This window comes from Scomber japonicus, chromosome 5 (genome assembly GCF_027409825.1).
Source record: "Scomber japonicus isolate fScoJap1 chromosome 5, fScoJap1.pri, whole genome shotgun sequence".
Classification (NCBI taxonomy): Eukaryota; Metazoa; Chordata; class Actinopteri; order Scombriformes; family Scombridae; genus Scomber; species Scomber japonicus.
The window spans coordinates 9,013,890-9,038,050 of NC_070582.1; the positions used below are offsets into that span (position 1 = coordinate 9,013,890).

Here is a 24,161-nt window from a genome sequence, read left to right on the forward strand (position 1 = left end):
AGTATCATAACAAACAAAGGCAGACATTATTGCCTTGAGTTAAATGGTGTTTTTTTATTGTTTGTTAAACAGTGGAAAGCCAGTTGGCAGCACCGTTTACAGCTATTTATGGGCAAATGTGCTGTTACTCCACACTGAGTTAATCTCCAGTTCTGAGAAGAAGAAAATAGAGTCTGAATCATCGACTTAGTGAAGTTTCATATGATTTTGGGTATACATTTATCCCCTTTTTACATTCAATATTCTATAAAACAAAACCACTGAGGTGAAGGAAACCCTCTCATACACACAGAAACCTGCACACAGCACACAAAGCTAACCACCGTCTCTTCATTGGTCTGTGAGCAATAAAATATTTCGACTGAAGCTATGCTATGATAACGGAGCCATGAACTATAAACCCTTCAACATAGCTTCTTCTCTCCATATGATACGAGTCAGCTGGGTGTTCACTATCGAGCCAACGCGAGACACATTTCACGACTCTGGCGCTCGCTCCGCAATTCGCGCTATACAGCTCCTTGGCTCTCCGCAGATACGAGATACCTTTCCATAGCTATGATAACCAACTGTTATGGATTTATATTATACAGTCGAACTACAATACGCTCGACCCATTCCAGCACATGTGCTTCTTATCAGAACGCAGCTGGGAAGCGAACCGAGAATTAGATTTAGCTGGAAAAATAGGTCGACAGAACAACAAGAAGGTCTGCTGCAGAGTTTCATAAAGACTCGAGTGAGAGTGAGAGGAACCTTTCTTCGTCTGTATAGAGCTTCGGTTTTACACTTTTAAACATACAGAAGGGGTCTGTTTATTTCACATTTAGTCAAAGTGTACACTTGCAGTTCAGATTAGGTGCACCAGCTTCACGTCTGTTTAAGGTGGCATATGAGGCTTTTTGAGTTTTCTCCCTCATTACTCGACTGTAATTTAGTTGAGGGTTAACATGTTAAACATTGTTAGAAAAGCCTCCTTTACATTGTGGGATTTTGGGCTGCCTGAGATGAGAGGTACCAAAAATGTTGGCCCTACATCTCACTGTGAGACACGTCCATCGACAACCGATTTGGAGCTTCGGAGACTGAAGACAGCCTGAGGCAAAACTTGCTCCAGAAATTTAGAAGCAAATTCTCTCAAAGTGACTGCTGCTGAATGAAATGACACAGAATGCAATGGCAAATGTGACATTTTGTAAGTGCAGTTTTCGGAAAAGACTCTTTTTAATACCCAAAATTCAAATGGAGATAAAACAAAAAGGAAATATGTGACTTTGCTGCATTTTCAAGACATTAGAGCCACCAATGGATGACACTGGTGACGTGCCTCTGCTTCTCTATTCCTATTCAGTGCACAATTTCAGTTTATTTATCCATTTTGAAATGGGCAGGCACTTTCAAAAACATACTTGGCAGGAGATTGGATGAACCATCTGTCTATTACCATCTTACCTTGCAGCTGGATTCATGAGATCACAAAATCATGCAAGAGTCTTCATAGGGTGCTGATTAGTCCAAACCACTGTTGGTTTGGACACAAGCAAATAACTCGAAGCCAGACAAGATGGATTCTCATGATGTTGTGATTTTGCAAATCCAGCTGCCTCCCAAGTTAAACACCCAATCTGACAGCCTCAAATTAATATCATACATTCTGACATAGACTATGACCAATATTTTGTATATTACATGATTATTGTTGTTGCACAGTCTGAAGACAAAGACCTGGATCCCAAACTGCTGAAGCTTTGTTTGTGATTAGTCCTCAATGTCAACATCATCACGTACCATGTGCGAATCAACACACAACAAGGTACAAGATTATTGGCAAGAAAATACAATGAAGCAAAGAATAACTGTTTTTGGTTGTGAGGACATTTTCCTTCGTTTAGTTTCCTGGAAGTAGAGAAACTCAAACAGCTGTCAATATTTTGTTTTTTCAGATCTCCCATAGCAATATAACATTCATCTCTGCTTGTTGTATTTTAATGATGACTGTTAACTGGGTTCAGTATCATGCCAGATTTGCCACTGATGGATGGGGCAGGTCCAATTTTGGCTGACCAGTTTACCCTTTGTGAATTATGTGTTTTTTATATAGCTGCTTATTTTTGAGTGATCAAAAGTGCGGTCGTGTTTTTCATCAAGATTTCATCAGAGACACGGTGATATTTCATCTTTGAGGCTACAAAGATCATCAAGAAGGATGTAATAAAAGCTATTTGAAGACAACAGAAACTTACATTTAATAGATTTGTGAGAGCAGTTATTTGATTTTAATGACACTATTCACATGTGTCCAAAAAGAGTTTAAAGTAGATGCTCCACACATGAAAACTGTGATAAAATCTGCTTGCCGTAAACTCACCCTTTGACTTTTATAGTGTCTCACCAGCAGACTGCAGGTTTTCATTATGTTCACACTTTAATAAATATGTCTCCTAATATTGGAAGTGTTTACAGGTGTTGACTAAATGGCTGATTACAGTGTCAGTTAGCTCATGTGCCAATATATACTCTATACACACACATACTGTATAGAAACATGAGGCCATCTCTCACCTTAACTCCATACTTGACTTTACCAGCGTAGTGTCGGATGATGAAGGCGGGCTCCATAACAGCAGGGAACTCGATGTAGCTGTTTCCTTCATGCTGACGCTTGAACTTGTCCAGCAAGGTCTGATTGGATGCCTGGGGGAAACTGGAGATACAGAGATTTCATCAGGCTCGGCTTCAAAAAGACAGTGATGGCACATCACAAATTGAAATCTAAGATTCAACACATCTCAGTCTCAGCTTATACAACAGCATTATTTTATTTTTTATTACTTCTGTCCTTTCTGCACTGTAGCAGACCAAGCACTGGGCATTGGACTTAACCCTTACATACTGCTCAGGGTCAAATTTGACCCATTTTTACATTTGAGAGCTGTGAACACAACCCCTACTTTTTCTAATGTGATCCCAAATATACAAAAAGCTGTGTTTATTCCAAAAATCACCATTCTTCATATTCTACAAAATGTTCTGGACCATATAAAGTGCTTAAGAATCTCTTTTTTCCATAGATAAATATAAAACCCTATGTTTGATCTGACAGTCTAATGACAGTTTCATTAAGGATGAATCAAACTTTTATTAATGACTAATGGGGAATTTATGAATCTGAATTGGTGTAGAGACTAAATACGAGTCAGAATATGAACAGTATGTAAAGGGTTAAAGAAACGTCTCTGTGTTTACCTTGGGGGAAAAATTACATATACAGTACGCTCAAGACAAACAACAAAGGTTTCAAAGTATCTGAAGCACTTTTAGAAAGTCTATGTCTGTCTTGTAATGTGCACTGTTTTTCTTTTTTTTTTTACTATTGTGTATATTATTGTTTATATAGTGTGAATTGATTCATTATGTTTTCTTACTAACCATAGTTTGCTTACTTGTTTATGTGTATATATCCTATATGTGCATATTATTTCATACATTGGCTACTGAATAAATATTGTATCTTATTATCATAAAAGAGTCATAATGGTATCATGCTGATGTTTAGCAGCTATAATGTTCATTCATGCTAACATTTACTGAATAGCAATGAACACAAAGTACAGCTGAGGCTGTAATGGGATTGTCATTAGTTAAGAGGTTATTTGGTCATAACACAAACTACTGGACAAGTTCAAATTTCAATGCAAGGACGGTACAAGATAAATAGTTTAGGGATCACCAAAGTGGCTACAATTCAACCACAAGTGTCTCCTATGTTGACATTTCTTGACAATCCATCCAATAGCTGTTGAGACACTTCCCTCAAAACAACAAATGGTGGACATATGTAGTTTTGAGTGAAATGATGGGACTACAGGTCCATGATGGCCTGTACCCTAACCCTACCTGATTTCATTCAACAGTCTGGATCATGGAGGTGGACCAACCAACAGACCAACATACCACCATACTCTAACCATCATTGCCCCTGATGCTGCTACAGAGCCTAAAATATACTTCAGTTCATTTTCTATTTCTATTTCCATCTCCAGAGAGTTGAGCATTACTCCTTGCTCAGTGGCACTTGATTTAAGAAGTTTAGAAGTTTAAGAAAGTTAAAGTGTCTTTGATGGCATTCCCATAACCCTCAGGGATTAAAACTTAAAAGCTCTGGCTCAAATGTAACGGGGTACATCACCTCTACCTGCACACTTCGGTTAGTGGGCATTTCAATCATTAAATGCACCACTAACCTCGGCTGGCTGGATCAACACTCCTTATGGGATGTTTTATATTGTTGAAACCTCTCCTCCCTTCACCTCTGAAACACACCACTGGCTGAACTATATCCACAAGGGTCTTACAGCTTGATGCTGTTACTGTAGACCTGAACCCCAACACTCACTAACTCCCGCAGTAACCTAATCCACTTCTCCAGAGGCCCCGAAGCCCTGCGAGCTCCACTAACTGTGAATGATGAGATCTCTGAGTGTCTTTCTTTCTCTCTATGTAATCATTTAGCGTGGCGCTCCTTCCTGTGGCAGCAGAAACCCCAAGAGAGATCCTGTCCCCCCTCATTTTTTCTTTAGAGATCCCCTCTTTGACCCTAATTCTCCGAAAGTGGTCCTCCCTCCACACACACACACACACAAACATATATATCGACAAATGTACACACACCATTTGGTCCATTCCAGGCATTATTACATCCAGATGAAGCAGCTATGCTAAGTGGCAAGTAAGATGACAGCTAACATAGATAAATATGGCTGTGTGTGTACCGCCTGATGTGTTTTTATGCGAAGGGGGGGCGGGAAAGCGCTGGCTTTGATTTATGAAGGGGGAAGATGCCGAGGCAGTGTGCTGACCTGCAGGACGAGAGCGTTTCACAAGAGAAAATGCAGAGAGAACCTAAAATGTGATCCAGAGATGTTGGCAGAGGAATTAGCATTTCTTTATGCTTTAGTTAAACCTTGTGGAAGTCCCACTGTTGGTATCAATCAAGGTAATGAATAAAAAACCTGCACGGGGAATGCTTAGTCTCTTTGACTCACCAGTTTGGTGCAAAATGTGCTTATGCAGGGTGATAAAAAGGTCATTTCAACAAAGCATGCAAGGATGAAATATGCCTCACGTTGCACAACAGTGCCCAACACTGAGTAGGTAGGGAGGTAAATTACAAATATATCAACTAAGGTATCAGACGCCTACACAAGGAATTAAAAATATAATTATGACAGTGCAAGATGCCTACTTAATCTGTGTGCAGGTGCACAAGAAGTGGATTTTGAGTTATTCTTCATTACTTTCCACCACATCCAGTATAACAGCACACCATAATATCAACAGCAACCATCACAGAGTTATAGAGAAATATACGGTTAGGCATCAAAACACCTCTATCTCCTAAATTTCCAGTTTAATTTACAGAATAGCACCCATAGAGGCTAACTGCTGAATCTTAAGAGATCAGCTGTATTTCGGCAGGTGGCGTACTTGCACTCCTCGTCCAGCAGGTGGAACAGAGCGGTGGGTTTCTTGCTGATGAGGTTGAGGCAGCCGCTGTTGTCGATGTACTCGATGTTGTGCCAGGTAATGCCCTCAGCCCTGTACTCCTCCTGCAGGGGGACGAGACACAGAGGAAGGAGAACTTCAGGTCAGTAAATACATTAAGAACTTTAACTCCTCTTCAGAGATGTTACATGTTGCATGAAGAAAGTAATGAAAAATAAAGCTGTTGTTTTATTAGATATTTATGAATACTCTTCATGGCATCAGTTTTGATATAACTAAAGCTCTGCATCCCCATTATGGAAACACCTGGCGCTTGTTGGTTCGTCAGTCATTACCAACAGTCAGCTGGTAAGGTCTATTTGCCCCCAGGGGCCAATGACGGTTGAGCTATATGCTCCATTTCCTTTTAATACCTCTCAGGGAGACCAGAGGGAGACACCAGTTAAAATCCCTCTGCCAGTTAGGAGGACAAGGTTGGTAAGGGTGCACACGGGTTCATTTGTCCCCTCCCTTTACAAGTCACTGTTGAGGTGCACTTGAGCAAGGTATGTAAACAGTTCCTGGTCCAGTAGCTTGCAAGGCAAAGTGTTTTAAAGCTGCACTGCTGGAAAAGAGCATGCATACTCAGCAAACCTTCCTTGAATAAACAGAACTTGAGGGGGGTCTCAAGACACTAAAACCTAAGAGTCAGCACCAAAAAGGCAGTCATATAAGGCAAAAAATAAAGAGGTTTCTGTCAGAAACAATAACAAAAATAATAAAAGTCATTTTCAATACAAAAGCACTCTTTTTCTTTTTAGAGCCTTGCCAGTAAAAAAACACAAAAACAAAGTTTGTCCTTAGGGTGGTGCTATATGAAAAGCAATCAGGTCATTACAAAAACGGTTTCCTTGCTGGAAACAATAGTGGGTTCAGAAATTATGGCCATCTGTCTACAAGTCTGTCATATCTTATGTGCAACTCTGACAAATCCTCCTCTGAGGAGCAGGAATGTGCTCAGTACATTTCATGGACTTTTACACAGATAATTCTTCAGTACAAATGGAAATGCTTGTGCTGTTGGTGGCACTGGAGCAAAGGTTAACAGAGTTATAAAAAAACAATGAATATCATAAAAGACTTAACCTCTGGGATTCATCAACATACAGAGAAGGTTTAACAGAAATCCAGCCAGAAATCAACATAAAATATGATGGAAATATTATGATGAAATTACTTTTGTGAAACAGAAAAGACAGAAATGGGATAGAGAAGACAAAGAAGACACAATGTAAGAACAAGAAAGTGAAAACCACGAAATATGTTGTAGAAAAGGACAAAAAAACAACAACAAACGTTTTTATAATCCTCTGGAAATCATAAATATTTATACCAAATGCCGTGGGAATGTGACTGGAATTTTAGCTGTGGGCCAAAGTGTTGGACGAACAGATGGACCTTCATCACCATCATCCCTTAAGTTGTCACAAAACAACCAGCAAGCACAGAAATATGCATAAAAGTGAACCCAGCTGTATATATTATGTATGTTTAATGTGTGTATGATGTAAGTTCATTTGTGTAATGTGTAAGTATGACTAGATTCGAGGAGAGTCTGTATGTACTTAACATTATGGTAATAAAAGCACCGGCCCACATGTTATACAATTACTAAACTGAGAGAGCAGTAAAGTATTCAAAGCATCACTGGCGCATACTTTTATAAACGCGACACGTCTGCCCTCTCCTTTTTTGGGCTGCTGAATCACAGACGAGGCATTCGAGAACATGTGGCATGTTTGGTTTCATTCAGATGTTGCACCAGATCAAGCAAAACGAAAACAGAGCTGTAAAAAAAAAAAAAAAAAAAAAGAGTTGCATGCGTGTGCTTTTGTTTTAATCCCATCAAGCCAAGAACTGACCGATGAGTGACTCAGTTCATCTGACTAACTTTGTTGTGTCTGTGGGAGAGTTTGTGAACATGTGTTGACTCAGAGAGAAAATTAGATGTGGACACACGGAGATGGAGGAGATAAACAACACTCAAACTCATCAGCCGTTTTATTGCATACACGCAATTTGGTAAACATCTCAGCCCGGCCGGAGGACTACAAAGCTGTGACTCAATATGTGAAGCATGAAGGGAAGGTGGTTCAGTTACAGATTGACTTAAAATCTGAGTGACTTTGAATGAGGTTTCATCACCGCGTGCCAGGCGTGCCAGTTCCAGCATTTGATTAACAGTTGCTTAAGGACAGCTTTTGCCCACTGCACAGCACGTCTTTACATGCCTGTGTTTTTCTTCCCCCCTTAAAGACTTTATTTCCTGGCATAATGCCTCTATTGAACAGCTGAGACAGTATCCAGGACATATGTGGAGAAGGAGAGAAGTGTATGTAATGCAGTAAAGGTCTCTTCCCCTAATCAAATTGAGTACTTTGCCGTTGTCTTAATCAGTACGCCACTGTAATCACTTTAACTTCTGTCTATGCAATACTACTAGTCTTCAAGTACAGTGCATGGACTCAAGGGGATCACTTCTCTAGTCTTCTGCTTGATCGATTTTGAGAGCTCTTTATTTAAAGAGGACATAACATCCACATTTCCAGGTCTGTGTTTTTATTCTGAGACTCTAGTGGAAAATCTTTGTATGTTTTACAGTTAAAAAACTTGCCAACCAGTCAAGTTGCAGTTCACATCCATCTCTGTCCAAACTCTTTGGACACAATAAAAACAAACCAGATCAAGCTAAAAGTAAAGAAAGAAGTTGTATTTTTCAGTAGTGATCATTTCCATAATGCTATGAGACACTTATAATAACAATCTGAGCAAAGTGGCAAAAACAAGCACTTTCAGCGGACATTGACTGTGCAGAATTGCCTCGTTGGATTATATTGCAACCCCCCTTTAGAAATTGCCAGCTGAAGCACTCTCACTCAATACTTTAATGGGGACAACAATTTCAGAAATTGTTTCACCCATTAAAATGAATTTGTGGTGCTCAAAAAATTGCAAAATTATATTGTTTTGGGATAAGCGAGAACATGCTGTGAGGGAATATCAATAAATCTTGAGTCTAAGTGAAATTGGGGGGAAGGCAGTAATCACAGAGATAAAAACCCTAAAACTTAAATGACAAAGGAAAACACTCGACATGGCCAAAAACCACCAGACTTAAGTGACAATCTGTCTCTTTGTAATTTGAATGAAAATAGACATACAGTAATAAATACTGAGACATAAAACCAGTCTGCAAGCACTAAAAGCTTCAATATCCTGCTGTGCCGAAGAAAGCAGGACGGTCTGTTGTGGTTGATGAGGACTGGTCAGGATCTGTGGTCATCCCTCCATCTATTAGTCAACACTGTCTGTTCTCCGCTGCGTAACTCAGTGCAGCTTTTCAAATGACCTGAATTGTGCTTGGCCGAACGCCGCGGCGTGGAGGTGAGGGAGGTCGTGTTTGTGTGCACTTCTCCATCTACTCCTGCTATCTCTCTACTCCTCCTTTTCTTTGTATTTCTCTCTCCCTCAGAGTCCATCTCTCTTGTTATGACAGCAGAGTGTTTTTATTGAACAGACATCGTGGGAGCTGGAGAAGGTTCTGGTGGTTTTAAAAAGCACAGACGGAAAGAGACGTACAAACAGAATGAAGACAGAGATTTTTATAAGAAGAAGACATGCTTGCTGTGTTGTCATTCAACATGCTCTGTGAGTGGGTTCTGCTTTTTGTGGTACGGCTACAGACGAGCAAATGGGACTCACAATACAGTATGACTCACAAAAATGAAGTCAGAGATGATCAAAATAAGGGTGTGTAGAGGGGAAAATCTGCATCAAGACATCAACTTTGTCTTCCTAATATAAATCATTAACTGCTGCTTTTATTAGTATGGTGGTTAATATAATAAAGAGCACAACCAGACAAAATCAGGCAACTCATACAACGGGAGGAACTTGATTTAGATTCCTCAACACTTCTACTTCTACTGCTGGACTTTACAATAAACTCTATCAGATGTAGATAAACCCGGTCACGTGTTCATGGTTTCTATACTAAGTCAGTGTGTAGTCAGTGTGTAGTCAGTGTGTAGTCAGTGTGTAGTATTATCTCAGCAGATCAACGCAATGCTGTATTTGCCTAAGGCGGTGGCTGTCATGTCTTTTCTAACTTTTGATATACCAGCGTCCACACACAGAGAAGAAATCAAGCGCCAATTGGCATGCTGAGTGTAAACACTGCACTCTTATGTTCACACACACACACACATACACCCACACCCCTCCTCCATCCAGCTGAGGCCTGCAGTTGGTGTGTTCCTATTAGCTTTGGCTGCTGCTCCGAAGGTAAACACACACTGCTGATAAGACCAACTGATTGGTTGGGTTAGAGAGAGGGAAAATCCCCCTGATGGAAAGTCAAAACCACCTTTCACAGTCAGGATGATGGACGAAGAGATATCGGTGGTTCGAAAAGCTTCTCTCTACATCCAACACCTCACTGTTTGATTGAATTTAAAATCAAGCTTCTCAGCTGAATACACTGGATCATCATCTTATCTCCTTTAAAAACCCACAGTAACTGATATTTTGACCACTGGGAGCAGCGGAGACAAGCTGCAAACACAACATTTACAAATGATCACGTTTAAGTTTGATATGGCAAACACAGTCGCAAAGAGCTGCCAATAGACACACCTAAGTTAACATGGAGAAACATTTGCCTTCATTGTGTTTCTTAGCCACCTGATGAATGTAAGTCTAATATTTACTCTCCTTTTAGAGTTTCCTTTACACTAGCTCTGTAATTTACTGTCATGTTAATAAAAGCTCAACATGTTCACCAAGTGGCTGCTTATTCTATCGTTTGGTTTCGGACAGGTAGTGTACTGAAAACTGCTGCATCTGAACATCTGGATACTTTCATTGATGGGAATAGTGAGAGTGAATCAAAGCAGTAATGTTGAGGGCAGGAAAAGAGAAACATGGACGTTAAAGATTATTTAAAGTTGCTCAAAGCTGAGGGGAGCTGAAGAGTCTAAGATTTTTAGGCAAAGAGGAAGAAATACTTACACATAAATATCAAGACGCCTTTTTGAAATGAGAAGACTAAAAAAATACCCAATAAACTCTTATTACAACTTACAAAAACATCTCAATTAAAAGTCTGCTTACTCACTTGTTCTGGAGCTTTCAGCCAGTCTTTACGAGTTGTCGCAGAACCGTAGAAGTTTAATCTTTCCTTGAAACCGAGCACCTTTAGGATTATTCACCCATGTTGGCTAAATGTTGACCTCAACATTAAGTCAACATCAAAAGCTACAGAACAAGAAAGTGAGCGGACCTTGAGTTGAACAGCAGTTTCCTATACATTAAGATTAACATTTAATTTGGTTTAATTTATTTAAGCTGGGAAACTTTCTTTCATTATCCTCTAAAGGTAATAGAGTGCACGCTGATCACAGGTCAGTAGTTAAAGGTTTAATACGAAGTGACAGACGAGGTGTGGAGTGCTTTCCTCTCTTTCTGACGTCAAACGGACGCTATAAGGGCCCTGCGGTGTGAACTGCACAGTTTTATTCAAACAAACACAAATCAGTTGAGATCTGGCAACCCTTCGATTAAGAAGCTATAGCAACCTGCCCAGAGGGGCCCAGAGATCAAGTCCACCTCAACTGTTGTCCTGTCAAATAAACTCACGGACGGCAGAGAGCCAAAGGTTCAGAGGACCCCGGTGATTAAAGGATAATAAACATGAACTCTGCTGAAACAATATTGGGCACCGTCCTGTGAGGGCCAGCGTCTCAGCAGCACTTTGACACTTATTAATTGAACATAACACAGGAACAGGGGCTCGAGTGAAAGGTTGACTCCACATAGAGATACGCATCGAGGAGCACCTGATGTCACTAAATGATAGACAACTCAAAAATGAAACGCGTTACTTTTAAAAAGGCAGCTGCTGTCAACAAAAAGACGTTTAGAGGCAGTATACTACAGATCACATGACCACTTGTGTGAAAGGAGTAGCTCCAGGTGACAACCCCACGGAGAAGTCTCAGTTCAGTATCAGAGCTTTTTTAGCATCTTTTAGCACATTGTTTTGGTTTTATATGTCAGTGTTGTGTTTACAGCCTGATGCTGAAGCCTCAAAGTGGCCAATAAAATCTGTTAGGACAGGTCAATTCTGTTATTCAAAGACATAAAGCAGTTTCTAAAGCAGTGTTCGTAAGTTCAAGTTTTGATTCAACGTTATGCTTTATGAAAAAAAAAAGGAGAAGAAGAAAAAAAACTCCCATAAGTGCCACTGTCTCTGAAAAGTAATTGACTCCAATCAAGATTTGTCCACCTACAAATGCTTTGAATTAGGACTTAATAGGGACCTGGATGGATGAGAAACCCTAAAATGACATGCAATTTTATGACTTTTTCTAAAGTGACCCAGAATATAAAACAAAAATGGAAATACTTGAAAAATGTATTTATGTTTTGTGTATTTGGGTGTGTTGATTGGTCAGTTGGTGTTAATGGTGGTAATGAACCCTAACATTCAAATATTCAAATTGTGTTGCACCCTTCACACTCATTTCTCCATAAACTCACCATTGATAAGACATCTATGGATGCAAAATACAGTTGTTAAAAGTTGGTATAGAGAATAATTAAACTGGTTCAAAAATGACCTGTTACTGTGAAGGGTCAGAATATGAACAGTATGTTTCACAAAATGTGTCTTAAAATACCAGTCAGGTGTCAATATGGACATCTAAACTGTTCACTCCTGTTCTTTGCCATTAAGAGATAATCTGAGGACTCATTTTTATGTCTCGTCACTTACTTTGTCAGAGAGAGATCTTTTAATGGTGAGTATGGAGAGCAAACAGTCTCAATGTTCACACTGTATGAGTATATGAGTGATGCTTTATGAATAAACAGTGAGCATACACTCTACTGAACATTAACACAGTCATATTAAATAAAACAAATGGCAAACAAACTGTTTTTCAGCATGAATGCTCTATTATCTAGCAGTTGTAGCTCCTTATCACGTCTGTTTGATGGCATTGCTTGTGATCTACTGAAGTAATAAACCTGTTTATTTTCTGGTGTAACTTGTTTCCTTATTCCAAGTAAATTTATTTCATCCCTGTACGAGCATCAGCGTCTGCAGCTGAAAAAAACAACTACAAAATGAACCAGAAGTTTAATTAAAGCCGCAGAGTGATTAACCGTCAATTTTACATTTACAGATCACAACCTGTTTGTCAGCACATGTTACATCCTGCAGCGTGTGTGTGTGTGTGTGTGTGTGTGTGTGTGTGTGTGTGTGTGTGTGTGTGTGTGTGTGGCTGAAGGGCCTGAGGGCTAACTGTCAGAAACAGATAACAAAACCATTAGCGCAGGTCGATCAGCAGTCTGTGATCTTCATCGAGGGTGAAAGAACGTTATTGCACTCGTTGAAACTGCTCTTTTTTTTTCTTTTTTTTTACCCCTTTCCCTCCTTTCATTTAGCCTTCAGCGATAGGCCCGCCTGCTTAGTTGCCACAACCTATCAGGATTCAGCAACAGAGAAATGAGATCTGGCAGCTACTGTGACACAGTCCGACTGATTTAGACTCATTATCTCCCCCAAAATGCCCCTCTCTCGCTTTCTCTTTTTTTCTCATCTGGCTTTTTATATGGATATGATTTAAAAAAAAGAAAAAAAGCTGTCAGAATATTAAGTGGTTTGGCAGTTGGTATCTGAATAAATGAGCATAATGAATACATAATATAATGTAGCTGGTCAGGGATTAGCAGTTCAGAAATAGTCCTTTTGAATGAAAGGAGAGGCAGAGAGAGAGGGGGGGGGGATAGAGAGAGAGAGAGAGAGAGAGAGACATAGAGAGAGAGAGAGAGAGAGTAGTTATGATGCTGGAGCTGACGTCTCTCTGATGATTAGCAAAGAGGCAACAGCGATGAAATTACATGAGAAAAGAGGAAAAGAAAGAGGGAGACCAGTCGGAGGCATGAAGATTAAACAGAAACATAAACAAAGGGGGAAAAAAGCTCATTGCAAAGCTGAGAGCATTTCTTAATGTACGCAGCGCTGTCAGAAAACATTCAGCTCTGTTGGACTCCTGCACTCTAACCCAGCATGTCAGCCCCGTTTCGTGGACATTCAGCACTTTTCCTCTGACCTTTCATTTTAATGGATGTGCATGCTAACTTAACCTAGCTGCATAATTACAGCTGCTCGTACTGTAATGTCAGGGGGGACGTGGCTGTCCGGCACAAAGCTCCTTGCAGAAAAGGTTTGACAAATGTAAGCCTGCAGCTACAGAGCTAAAGACACGTGTGTGAAATTTGCAGTCATGTGTTATACATAGTGAGGCAGTGATTTCCTGTGACTGAAAGGTAAAACTAGAATCATTTATCATGTTGACATCTATACGATCACTTTGCTACAGCACAATTAATGTCCATATATCCATAGTGAGGATATTTACAGTACATGGGGTCGAACTCTCAGATTCAAGATCCTAGTGTCATGCTAAGGGTTAAATGTGAAAATCAATAACAAAGAGAAGTAGATTAGCACTTGTAATTACAATATAATGTCCTGATAGTTTCTATTTTAGATTTACAGTAAAGATGAGGAGTTGAGGAAAGATTGAACGTTGCATATCTTTTCCCATAAATTGCATTCTGACAATAAATAAAGCAACAAATAAAATAAAAAAGCAGTTTTTTATTGTTGGTAGCTCCTCTGCAGCTTGCAAAGTTATCAGCTTAAGCCATCTCAGTTTGTTCAAATACAAGAGAATACAAGCAACCAAAAAAAAACAGCCCTTCAAGCTCCTTTTCTTTTCTTTCCCAACATTTGTCTCTTGTTATTATTGTTCTATTGTCAATGGAGCAGGCTTTGAGTCTCGTACTCATTGCCACTGTTGATCTGGAGTAGCTAGAGTATTCTTGTATTGCATTAAGATCGAGACATTCAGTAGTTCATGTTAAAAATAACTACAGCGGGATCCTCTAACATTTGTAGGATAAACAACGCTCTAATATACTGAAAGCAGAGCCAACCTTAGTCAGCTTCTACATGGCATCCACACATTAAATTACATTACGGTTAATTAAATGCATTTTGCCACCGGCGGTCGGTTTCTGTTAAACACTCTGTTGCTATGGCAACCCCACCACAGTTTAACTGGTCGTTTCATCCGGCCCGTTTAACGAGCTTTCTCTCAACACATCCTTAATGTATAGTCATCTTTTTGTTCATTTGTTGTTTTTCTTTTAGTAGTTTCTTTGTGATCATTTACCTGCTAACCATGCTAACCACACCAGCTGACTGACGCTTCTAAAACAAAACAGTCTTACAGCCAACAAATCTTATGAGCAGAACCAAACCAACAATTAGTTGATAACAATTAGAAGCATTGTGTGTCTTTCCAAAGCCTGATTTATCACCCAGTGCAATAATGGTGTGGCTCATTGACATGTTTTTAATAGTTATTGAGCAAAAACGGAGGTCTAAGGCTCAGAGGAATAAGATATATCAGACTTTGATATACTTACTAAACTTATAAGTAGAATCAATGTTAATGTTGTTTTTTTATTGATGATACTTGTGTAATTTTATGAATCCAGTTTCCTTGTTAGTGTATTACCTCCTTTTTACACTTTTGCTCTAACTTAAAGCTCTATGTCTTAATTACTATCATTGAAGTGTTTGTATTTTATCCTGTACTGTTCTCACAGTTTCACGGTTGCCTCCAGTAAAAGGCACAAGGAAGTCCGCACACTGTAGCTCCTAATCCAGATCTGCATTGGGGACTTTATTCTTCCTTTTACAGATTTAGTTCTTTGATCCAGCACCTGGTTTACAGTTTTTTTGTTCCAGATGTCCACATCTACTGTACCACACAACTTTTTCATAGTTGCCTCCAGTAAAACCCTTACAGACTAACTCCAGTTTTATACCTATATTATGAGACACCGATCAGACAAATTAAATTGTAGGCTTTTTTTGTTGAGGCCTACAATTTAAAAAAAAAAGTGTGGCTTGCTATGTCTTTTTCAGGCGAGCACCAAATCCCTTCTCCTTAGCCTAACCGTTACTTTGCTGTGAGGTAAACTGACTCCAGGCCTCCTTTTCTGTTCAGATCATGCTAACTACACTTAGTAAAGTCATGTAGCTCCAGGTATCTAGAAACAACCACCACTAGTTTGTCCTCCATGACTGTTATCACCAACACAGAGGGCCTGAACGTTGCCCCGGGGCTGCTAAAAAGTGCTCTGTCTGATTTAAGTGTGCTTAGCTTAGCGTAGCGTAGCACAACGCATCAATGAGACTGAATAATACAGACATGTGAAAAACATCTAAGAAAACATAGACCGCATTGAAAAGCAGCCCTTTAAAGTGTAGAGGAAGTCATGCTTTTTCAGCAGTGTGATGTATGAAGAGAAACTACAAAGTCCTCTTTTACAAATGGAGGTCAGGAGGGTTTATTCTTCTTCTACTGCATTGATCAAATCAGCCACAATAATGTGACGCTAATGCAGAAGCTCTGATGTCACAGCATACAGTAACCCGAGACAAACCCTCCCAGACGGTCAATGGATGTTTGTGTGTTGTCGGCAACGTCACAGCGGCGGTGAAACACAGGATGCAAAGGCATGTTATCAGCAGCCGCACAATAACCATTGTCCGGATAGTAAAAAGGAGGAGGAGGAGGAGGAGGAGGAGAAAGAAAAGGAAAGAAGATAGTATATATATAGTAACACTCTACCTGCTCCAGTTTAAAGATGTGCTGGTTGAAGTAGTGCTGGAGTCGTTCATTGGCGAAGTTGATGCAAAACTGCTCGAAGCTGTTGTTTTCATAATCCTCAAAACCAAAGATGTCTAGGACTCCTATGGACAGGATCTGGTAGAGGAAAAAAAAAAAGACAGCTCATGTGCTTTTCATATTTTACACATTTTTTGGAATCAGTTATCAGAAAAAATGCAATAAAAAGATTTAAAAAGGCAACACTGTAAAACTTTATGATGCTTTCGCTGCTTTATTTACAGATATTTTATGTTTCTTTTTATAACCCAGTCTGTTACAGTTTCAGTGACCCAGCCGCCCTTTAGGCGTCAGTAAGATTAATTCCATCATATATCATTAATATGCACCATCTGAAGGAGGCGTTCACCCACAGAGAGCCTTTAATTAAGAAATGGACCGTAAAAGCTGTTTTCAATTTCACTTTATTTCATTCTTGGAGTGTTTTATTTCTCTCTTAAGGGTGATTTTTCTTTTTTCTTTTACCCTGATGTAAAAAACATACATGGACACACACCGCATATATAATCTGTTATCTGTATACAATAACCTTGACACAAAGGGCAACCTCATCGACCTGCTGACAGCGCTGAGGGAGGACAAACGCACACACACAGATGATGTCAGTGCCAAGGGACACACACACACACACACACACACACACACACACACACACACACACACACACACACACACACACACACACACACACACACACACACACACACACACACACACACACACACACACACACACACACACACACACACACACACACACACAGCACTGGGACAGCAGAGAACCAGAGGGGGTAAATTGAGCTGAGGGGAACTTGATGCCATCTGCCCAAATGTTCCTGGCACACACACACATCGAATGATCTGTTTTCTAATCCTTTAGATGCCCCCACTGGGTATGACTTGCCAGCTGCCACTCCAACACACACACACACACACGCACACACACACAAAGCTGCACATAGTGGAATTGTCATATCACGCCACCTAATGCATCTGGGAGTAGTAGAAGCCAGAGAGAAGGGGATCTGGTCTTAACTGACAGACAGACAGATGTGGTTGACAGACAGACAGACAACAGCAGGATGGAGAGGCATGAGTCAAACAAATGAAGATGAGAAAAGACAGAAAGAACAAAGGGAAGACATTAAGCAGGACAAAGGGGAGGATAAAGGCAAACTGACTACATACAATACTTCTCCTCCATCAGAGTAAATTAGAGTTTTTGTCTTGTCATAGGAGGGAAAGCACAGGTGTCTTAATATTGCATTATGTGCTAAAGTGGACCAAATTTTATTTTATGTATTTATTTATTTTTGCCTCCAAGTGACACACTGCACATTTCATCCAAGAGCTGACTCATATCTGATCTCTGGCTATGCGACCGCTGTCCGCACGGTAAAATCAAAATTCATGAGGTTCCTGTCGCCTGTCGTCATCATTCAGTGTCAGCACCTCACGGCCTGGTAAAAATAAACAGGTCACCTACTTGTTGACAGCCATGTCATCCATGTTTATGGTCTGACTGCTGCAAAAATGACGTTATTGTTATTATTCTGGTAAGTGTGGCTCACATTTCAGTTAAGTCTATGCAGATTAGGACCACAACAGTGTTCAAACCCTAGCCAGAAAAAATATCACTTTCAAACATGAACGTGAACCATCAACACAAAAAGATTTGCCTGCGTTCAGGCCTGGGTCCAGACCTCACTCCGCTAAGTCAAGTTGACTGATTCTGTCTGATGTCAGGCAACAAAAAAATTGGATTTGACTGAAATATTGGAGTTGAGCATTAAGGCCTTTAATGTGAACGTTGCCTCAGCGAGCCTCGTCAGGGAGCCAGGAGACAAAAAACAGGGCCCAGAAACTAGTAATGCTAAATGGAGCCAAATTAACTTGTGGTTTCCCTGTTATGTCTTGTCAAAACGCCTGCCTATATAATACATCTGTGTGTGGAGCTCTAAGGATTAGTCAATTTAATCCAATAGTTGGCAACTATTAAACCTTTAACTATTTTGATAATCGATAACTCGTTTTGAGTCATTTTTTAAAGCAACAAATGTCCAAATTCTCTGAGTCCAGCTTCTCAAATGTGTATATTTTCTGGTTTCTTTAGTCATCTATGACAGTAAATTGAATGTCTTTAGGTTGGTTGGGACAAAGCAAGTCATTGCTTCTATGTGGGCTGTGATCATCATTTTTCACCATTTAATGACATTTAACAGACCAAACAACTCATCGATTAATGGAGGAGCCCAAAAGAAATAAGTAGCATTACATTATTCTGGTCGCTAGGCAACAAACAGTTTGACAACATCTTGTATGCCATCTAACAGCGTTGGCTAGTTAACATGGAGTCAAAAAAACAGATCAATACATGAATACATAAATAGTCAGAGTTAGACCACATATTTCCACCTGATAGCGGTGCAGTTCAGCTGGTTTACATCATTGGATGATGTCAGACATATTTTAACTTGTGGTTAAAGGTGCTACCTTAGCGTGAGAGGACAATACTGAAATAGAAACCCTTTTAATATGAATACATATACATAAATATTTTCAGGTTTGCTATAGTTAGTCTTAGTGTGAGTTTGTAATGAGCACAAGATATTTGACCCAAATATCTGAGCATTGCAGTGTGTGTGTGTGTGTGTGTGTGTGTGTGTGTGTGTGAGTGAGAGAGTGTGTGTGTCTTTACCTTCGAATTGTCCTCCAGGTCCCTGTTGTTGAGCAGAGCATGGTTGGTCCTGAACACAATCCAGTCAAACAGCGCGCTGTACAGTGATTTGGCCATGGAGTCCCTTACGGTGCCGGCCTACAAACACACACAAACACAGAACATGTGAGCCACTGCATGATCAAAAACATATGGATTTCTTTATCTGAAACAGGAGCCAATAGTGTTTAAACACCCACTGTGTGTGTGTGTGTATGTGTGTGTGTGTGTGTGTGTGTTTTATCGTTCTCACTCGGTTTCTCTCTCTCTAACTCTAACCCTAACCATACACAGCCGTGAAGTTTTTTTATGTCACAGGGGAGATAGTGTTACTAATGTGGCCTCAAGTGATGAATGAACACAGTGGGGAACACTTGTGCTTTTTTTTCTATCTGTGCAATTCTATTATTTCATAGATTTTTCTATTTTATTAGATTTTCTTTTTGTTGCATGCTGCTGTTTGTCTTTTTCAACAGCGCATCACAAAATTCTGCAGCATGGCCACCGTTTACTGCTCATCACCACCTTGGACATCTATTGCAGGTATAGTATAGAAACTGGGAGACTTCAGTGTATAAACCCACAAATCTGACAACTGATCGGCAGTAGCTTAGGGCAAAGAGACAAACACAACATGAATGCTACTTCTGCCTCCTCTGAAATCGGATCAGTGTCATAATAAATGTGTGAAGTGGGCAGAGAAGAGGTCTAATGAACTACTGCAGCAGCTGAGTCATCTGATGGGACCGACTGAGAGAAGAGAAAAGGTCTGGAGACGGAGATGAGCCATTCAGAAGAGCACTGGGAGCAATTAATTAATTAAAGGATTGTGTTATAAATCATCATCAAATACAACATGCCTAATTTAGATCTGGTCACCAAGGAAATCTAATTTCATAGTACTACTGACCCATTTGGTTGATTAATCAATCAATAGTTAAGTGACGGGAAATTAATTGTCAACAGTCATTTAAGTCATTTATTAGACATAAGTGCAAATATTCATTGGTCCCAGCTTCTCAAATGTGAAGATGTAACCCGGGACTGTCAGCGAGATAAAACAACACTGGGCTGTTTTTTGGACATTTCATTAATTTAAAAAAACAAGAAGATTAATTAATGATAAATATAATGGTAAGTCAATTTCACAGTTCAATTTGACCCCATTGAAACAGTTTGATATCTTGGGAAAATAAGCTTATTTGCTCTCTTGCAGAGAATTAGATGAGAAGATCAACACCACTCTAGCTTCTATATATGAAGCTAAATGCAGCAGATTAGTATAAGGGCTAATCAAAACCAAATCTGCCTACAAGTAACTCCATTTATGACTAATAAACATATTCAACTCTTTAACTTTTATACAAGCATACATGTAAAGGCAACAGTTTGTGGCTTTATGGGCAAGAAAGCCACCAAATAACTAAGCTCGATCCATACATCTACATTATGTCTATTATTTATGTAACTTCCTCATATGTTGCGATAGCTTAGCATCAAGCTTTTGAAATGAGCAGATCTAGATATATTATTAATGGGGATGCAGAAATATAAATATATGCTGATTGAATCACAAACAATCACATATAACAATATTGAAGATATTTGAACTGAAAACATGACCTCATAGTGGGACATGAGTAAAGCATTGAATAGAAATATCTTGGGGTGGCATTAGAAATCAAATAAATGTTTTCATTGAACATAAGCCCATCACTTAGCCTATAATGTGGCCAAAGCTGTTTTTTTAAATTATTTAATATACACTCATCACATTGCCCATGTTGTCAATGACCCAAGATATCAAGAGTTCATCCAGTATACTTTTATTTGAAAATGTGGTCAAAGTGCAACATCTCAGCCCTCTGGTACAAGTTTTGAATGAACTGTTAGTGCACTGCTGACTAATGGGGCTGTTTTTTTGTTTGGGAGCTTGGAGGGAGTGATTTTAGTGCTTTTAACAGTGGGTGCTTTTGTATGTTCCTCTTGCATAACTGATCTAAAATTTGGAAATGTTTGCGTGCAGTACGAGCAGTTTCAGAGATGTTTGTAGCTGCAGGCAATCCGGAGTCGTTCGGAGAAAGCACTGTTGGAATATTTGGGTTTAGTCAAGCTTAATCTGTCCCCTCACACAATAAAACACGAGTTACTATTACTAAACAAAACACTATCTGCAGCCGTTCTGTGTTTCTACTGGTGAAACATGCAGGGAAAAAAAGCCATCAGCAGCGGTTGTGTGTGGCTGTGATGGGAGAGTGTGTCGGGGTCGGGAGAAAACAAGAGCCGCTGCCCAATGCAGGGACGAGTAACGGCTGCTGGCGTCAACTCGTTCTGCATTCTCTTACACTCAGATATCACTTTTCAACTTTTCATATGTATATTTTTGAATAAGATTGTCCAAAACTGGAGTGGCAAGGCATTAATCTCACTCAAGTAAGATTGATGAGGACCTATTAGTTCTCCTAAGTTACCATCAACACTATCAGCCTGTTTGCACCCGAGCTACTGTGCCTTACAGATGGTAAATGCCAGAGAGCTGCAGTAATACCACAGGCTGTTATTAATATATTGTGAAAGCATAATAACAACAACCACTTTGCATTTAAGGGGGTAAACACAGAGCATGTTGAAACTCCTAGACGACTTTCTGTTCTTACGTATGGCTCCTCTTGCTGTGCACAGAGCCGTAATACTTGAGGTGTTTTCAGTCAGGAGCCAGAGCCTTAAGTGCCTCCAGACCTGCAGATCACTATTTGGACAACTTTTTTATAGATCACTTTTTGATCCATAAAAAACAACACTGCCAAGAGCAGCCATTATTACCGCCCCAAACAAGCCAAAGAGCAACTATGCTCTCTCCTTAGACATGATGAAAGGCATGCTATGCTAACATAAGCAGACTTAAATGGAGACTTGGACAGCGGACCACGTTCTTTGGCAGCTAGGAGTGTTATGATTGAACGGAGAGTGGAACATGACAAAAGAAATGTGCTCTAAACTGCATTTTCACACTTGCAACCCCCAAAATGGTAATACATCACAACAAATTGCACCATCTGAAGATACTTTGTTCAATCTAATTAGAGGAGATGTAAATTAAGAGAATGGGAAGTGAGTTGCATGACAGTGAAACCTCCGTAATTTTATTGGCCTCATGAGAAGGAAAAATAAAATCATAGGTGGTCTTTATACTGTATATGCTAAGGGACTCATAAAAATCTGACGAGGGTCGAACATTATCAAATACAAACAGACAGTGTTGCAAATTTGGTGTTTCTTTTTATCAAATACAGCAGACAAGCCACCAGTAGTTGACAGTAGTGAGAGTGATAGGGCGTTTGCTTTCTCTCATATCAAGCTGGTCGTCAGAAAATAAGGTTTACACTGATTTAAAATGCTAATTATAACTCCAAAGACAACAATGGAGCGTTAACAATCAACATTTTGTTTATCTTGGCTTAATTAACTATTATAACGTGTTGTAATCATCCCACCAATGCAGGTTTTTCCACTGGTGTCATGTACGAAAGCTTTTATCACAACATAATAATATGGCAAAGTAAGAGTTAGTGTTTAATATTTCTTCATTCATGCTTGTCAACATTTCTGCTGCTACTCCTATGTCCTTATGTTTAATTAATGTAGGTATGTAACTAGCTACTTATGCCAGATCCTAACCACAAAGATCTGATTGGTGGACTGTTTCTCCAACTAAGGAAACTGAATTGTTCGAGATTCAAGATTTAGAGGTCTGGAAAGAGGCTACTAATCTCCTAACACACACAAAGGATATCAGAGATTAGCAAGAAAACAATACCGAAGCCCAAATCGCACAAGGTGTTGAGGCAGCAAAAATGTGTTAATTAGGAATCAGTAGAGGAATAAGTGGTGAGAATTAACAGTTTATAAAGTCCACCTGTGTCCATTTGTGTTAATTTGATTGGGTGTTCCTTGCCAGCTGGTAGCTCAACAGATGATACATTAATAAACAAATGAAACTGGGCATGAATTTGAGAGCAGCTTCTGATCTGCTAATGTCAGTGAATCTTCACTGGTCTGCCTGGAGTAAGCTTCAACAACAAAGCTTTATTTATCTCAACATATTACTCAGACACTATGTAGCAACACTGGCTTCGGGCGAAACAAAATGAGGATGGAAATTCTCAGAAGTTCAGCAGACATTTGCCAAAAGAAGTTCCTCTGAAGCTCTTTAAAGACAGACTCACTCTGCACAGCACATTGAAGCTGAATAAAGCTAACTAGTCAGAAGGCTGTTATATAACAACAAACAGTGTTATAACTCTTCTGGAGGTCTTTGTGGGTCATCCATATCAAGCCTCGATGCGGATGCACTTACATTGAAGGACTTTTGGAAATGCTGCCTGCTGAGGCCACATGCAGCCAACAGCTGTGATGAAGCAAAACCGTGCATTTTAAAAGCTGCCTCTTCACTTTTTGCATTATTGATTGTTTATGATATTTTTAGCTACTGAGCCTGTGACGTTCCCACTCCCACAAACTTATGTAAGATTGTTATGAATAATCCAACATTTAAGGAAGAATCACGATTGAAATGGTTCAAGAGGAACTCGGGGGACTGGCAGATGTGAACATTTGACATGCTCACTGAGCAAGCATTGTCTCGGTGTTGTTGCCATGTAATTTAATTATTCACCACAATGAGAACGAGGAGGGAACATGGGTGGAAGCAAATGGGTTGAAAAAGATTTTACTGGAGGGCCACCCAAGAAACTGACAAAATAATTAGCAAGACTTTATCAGAGACTTTTGTAAACATTAAAGGTCCAGCTTGTTAAACTGAGTCTTAGCTGGTGTCTGAAATTATGTGTCTACTGAGGGGAAGTTGCTGTTGTCTCTCTTTCCATCTCTGTCTTCCTCCTGAAAAACCACAGGAGGTGTTAAACACCAGCATGAGCTCACACTGCACGTGGCCTGCTAGCTTCCTCACTGCAGGATGTTGTGTGTGTGTGTGTGTGTGTGTGTGTGTGTGCGTCTCACCACAATGTGCCAATCTGCATATGTTTTAAATTACAGTTTATGTAGTTGTTATTTTTGTGTATCAGTGCAAGTTTAGTGTGCTTGTGTGGCTATGTGTTAAGTGTTTGTGAT

The 24,161-nt window shown here is 39.7% G+C and overlaps 1 protein-coding gene across 1 annotated transcript in view; it reads right to left on the reverse strand.

The window, feature by feature from the left end:
• The window catches only part of LOC128358504 (unconventional myosin-IXAb-like), a 117,958-nt gene that overhangs the window by 30,326 nt on the left and 63,471 nt on the right, over positions 1-24,161 (reverse strand). The window contains exons 9-12 of the mRNA XM_053318815.1: positions 19,014-19,130; positions 16,260-16,394; positions 5,488-5,609; positions 2,563-2,704 (exon numbers count right to left, since the gene is read on the reverse strand). Coding sequence (XP_053174790.1) covers positions 2,563-2,704; positions 5,488-5,609; positions 16,260-16,394; positions 19,014-19,130 — 516 coding nt within the window. The remainder of the gene's footprint in view (positions 1-2,562; positions 2,705-5,487; positions 5,610-16,259; positions 16,395-19,013; positions 19,131-24,161) is intronic.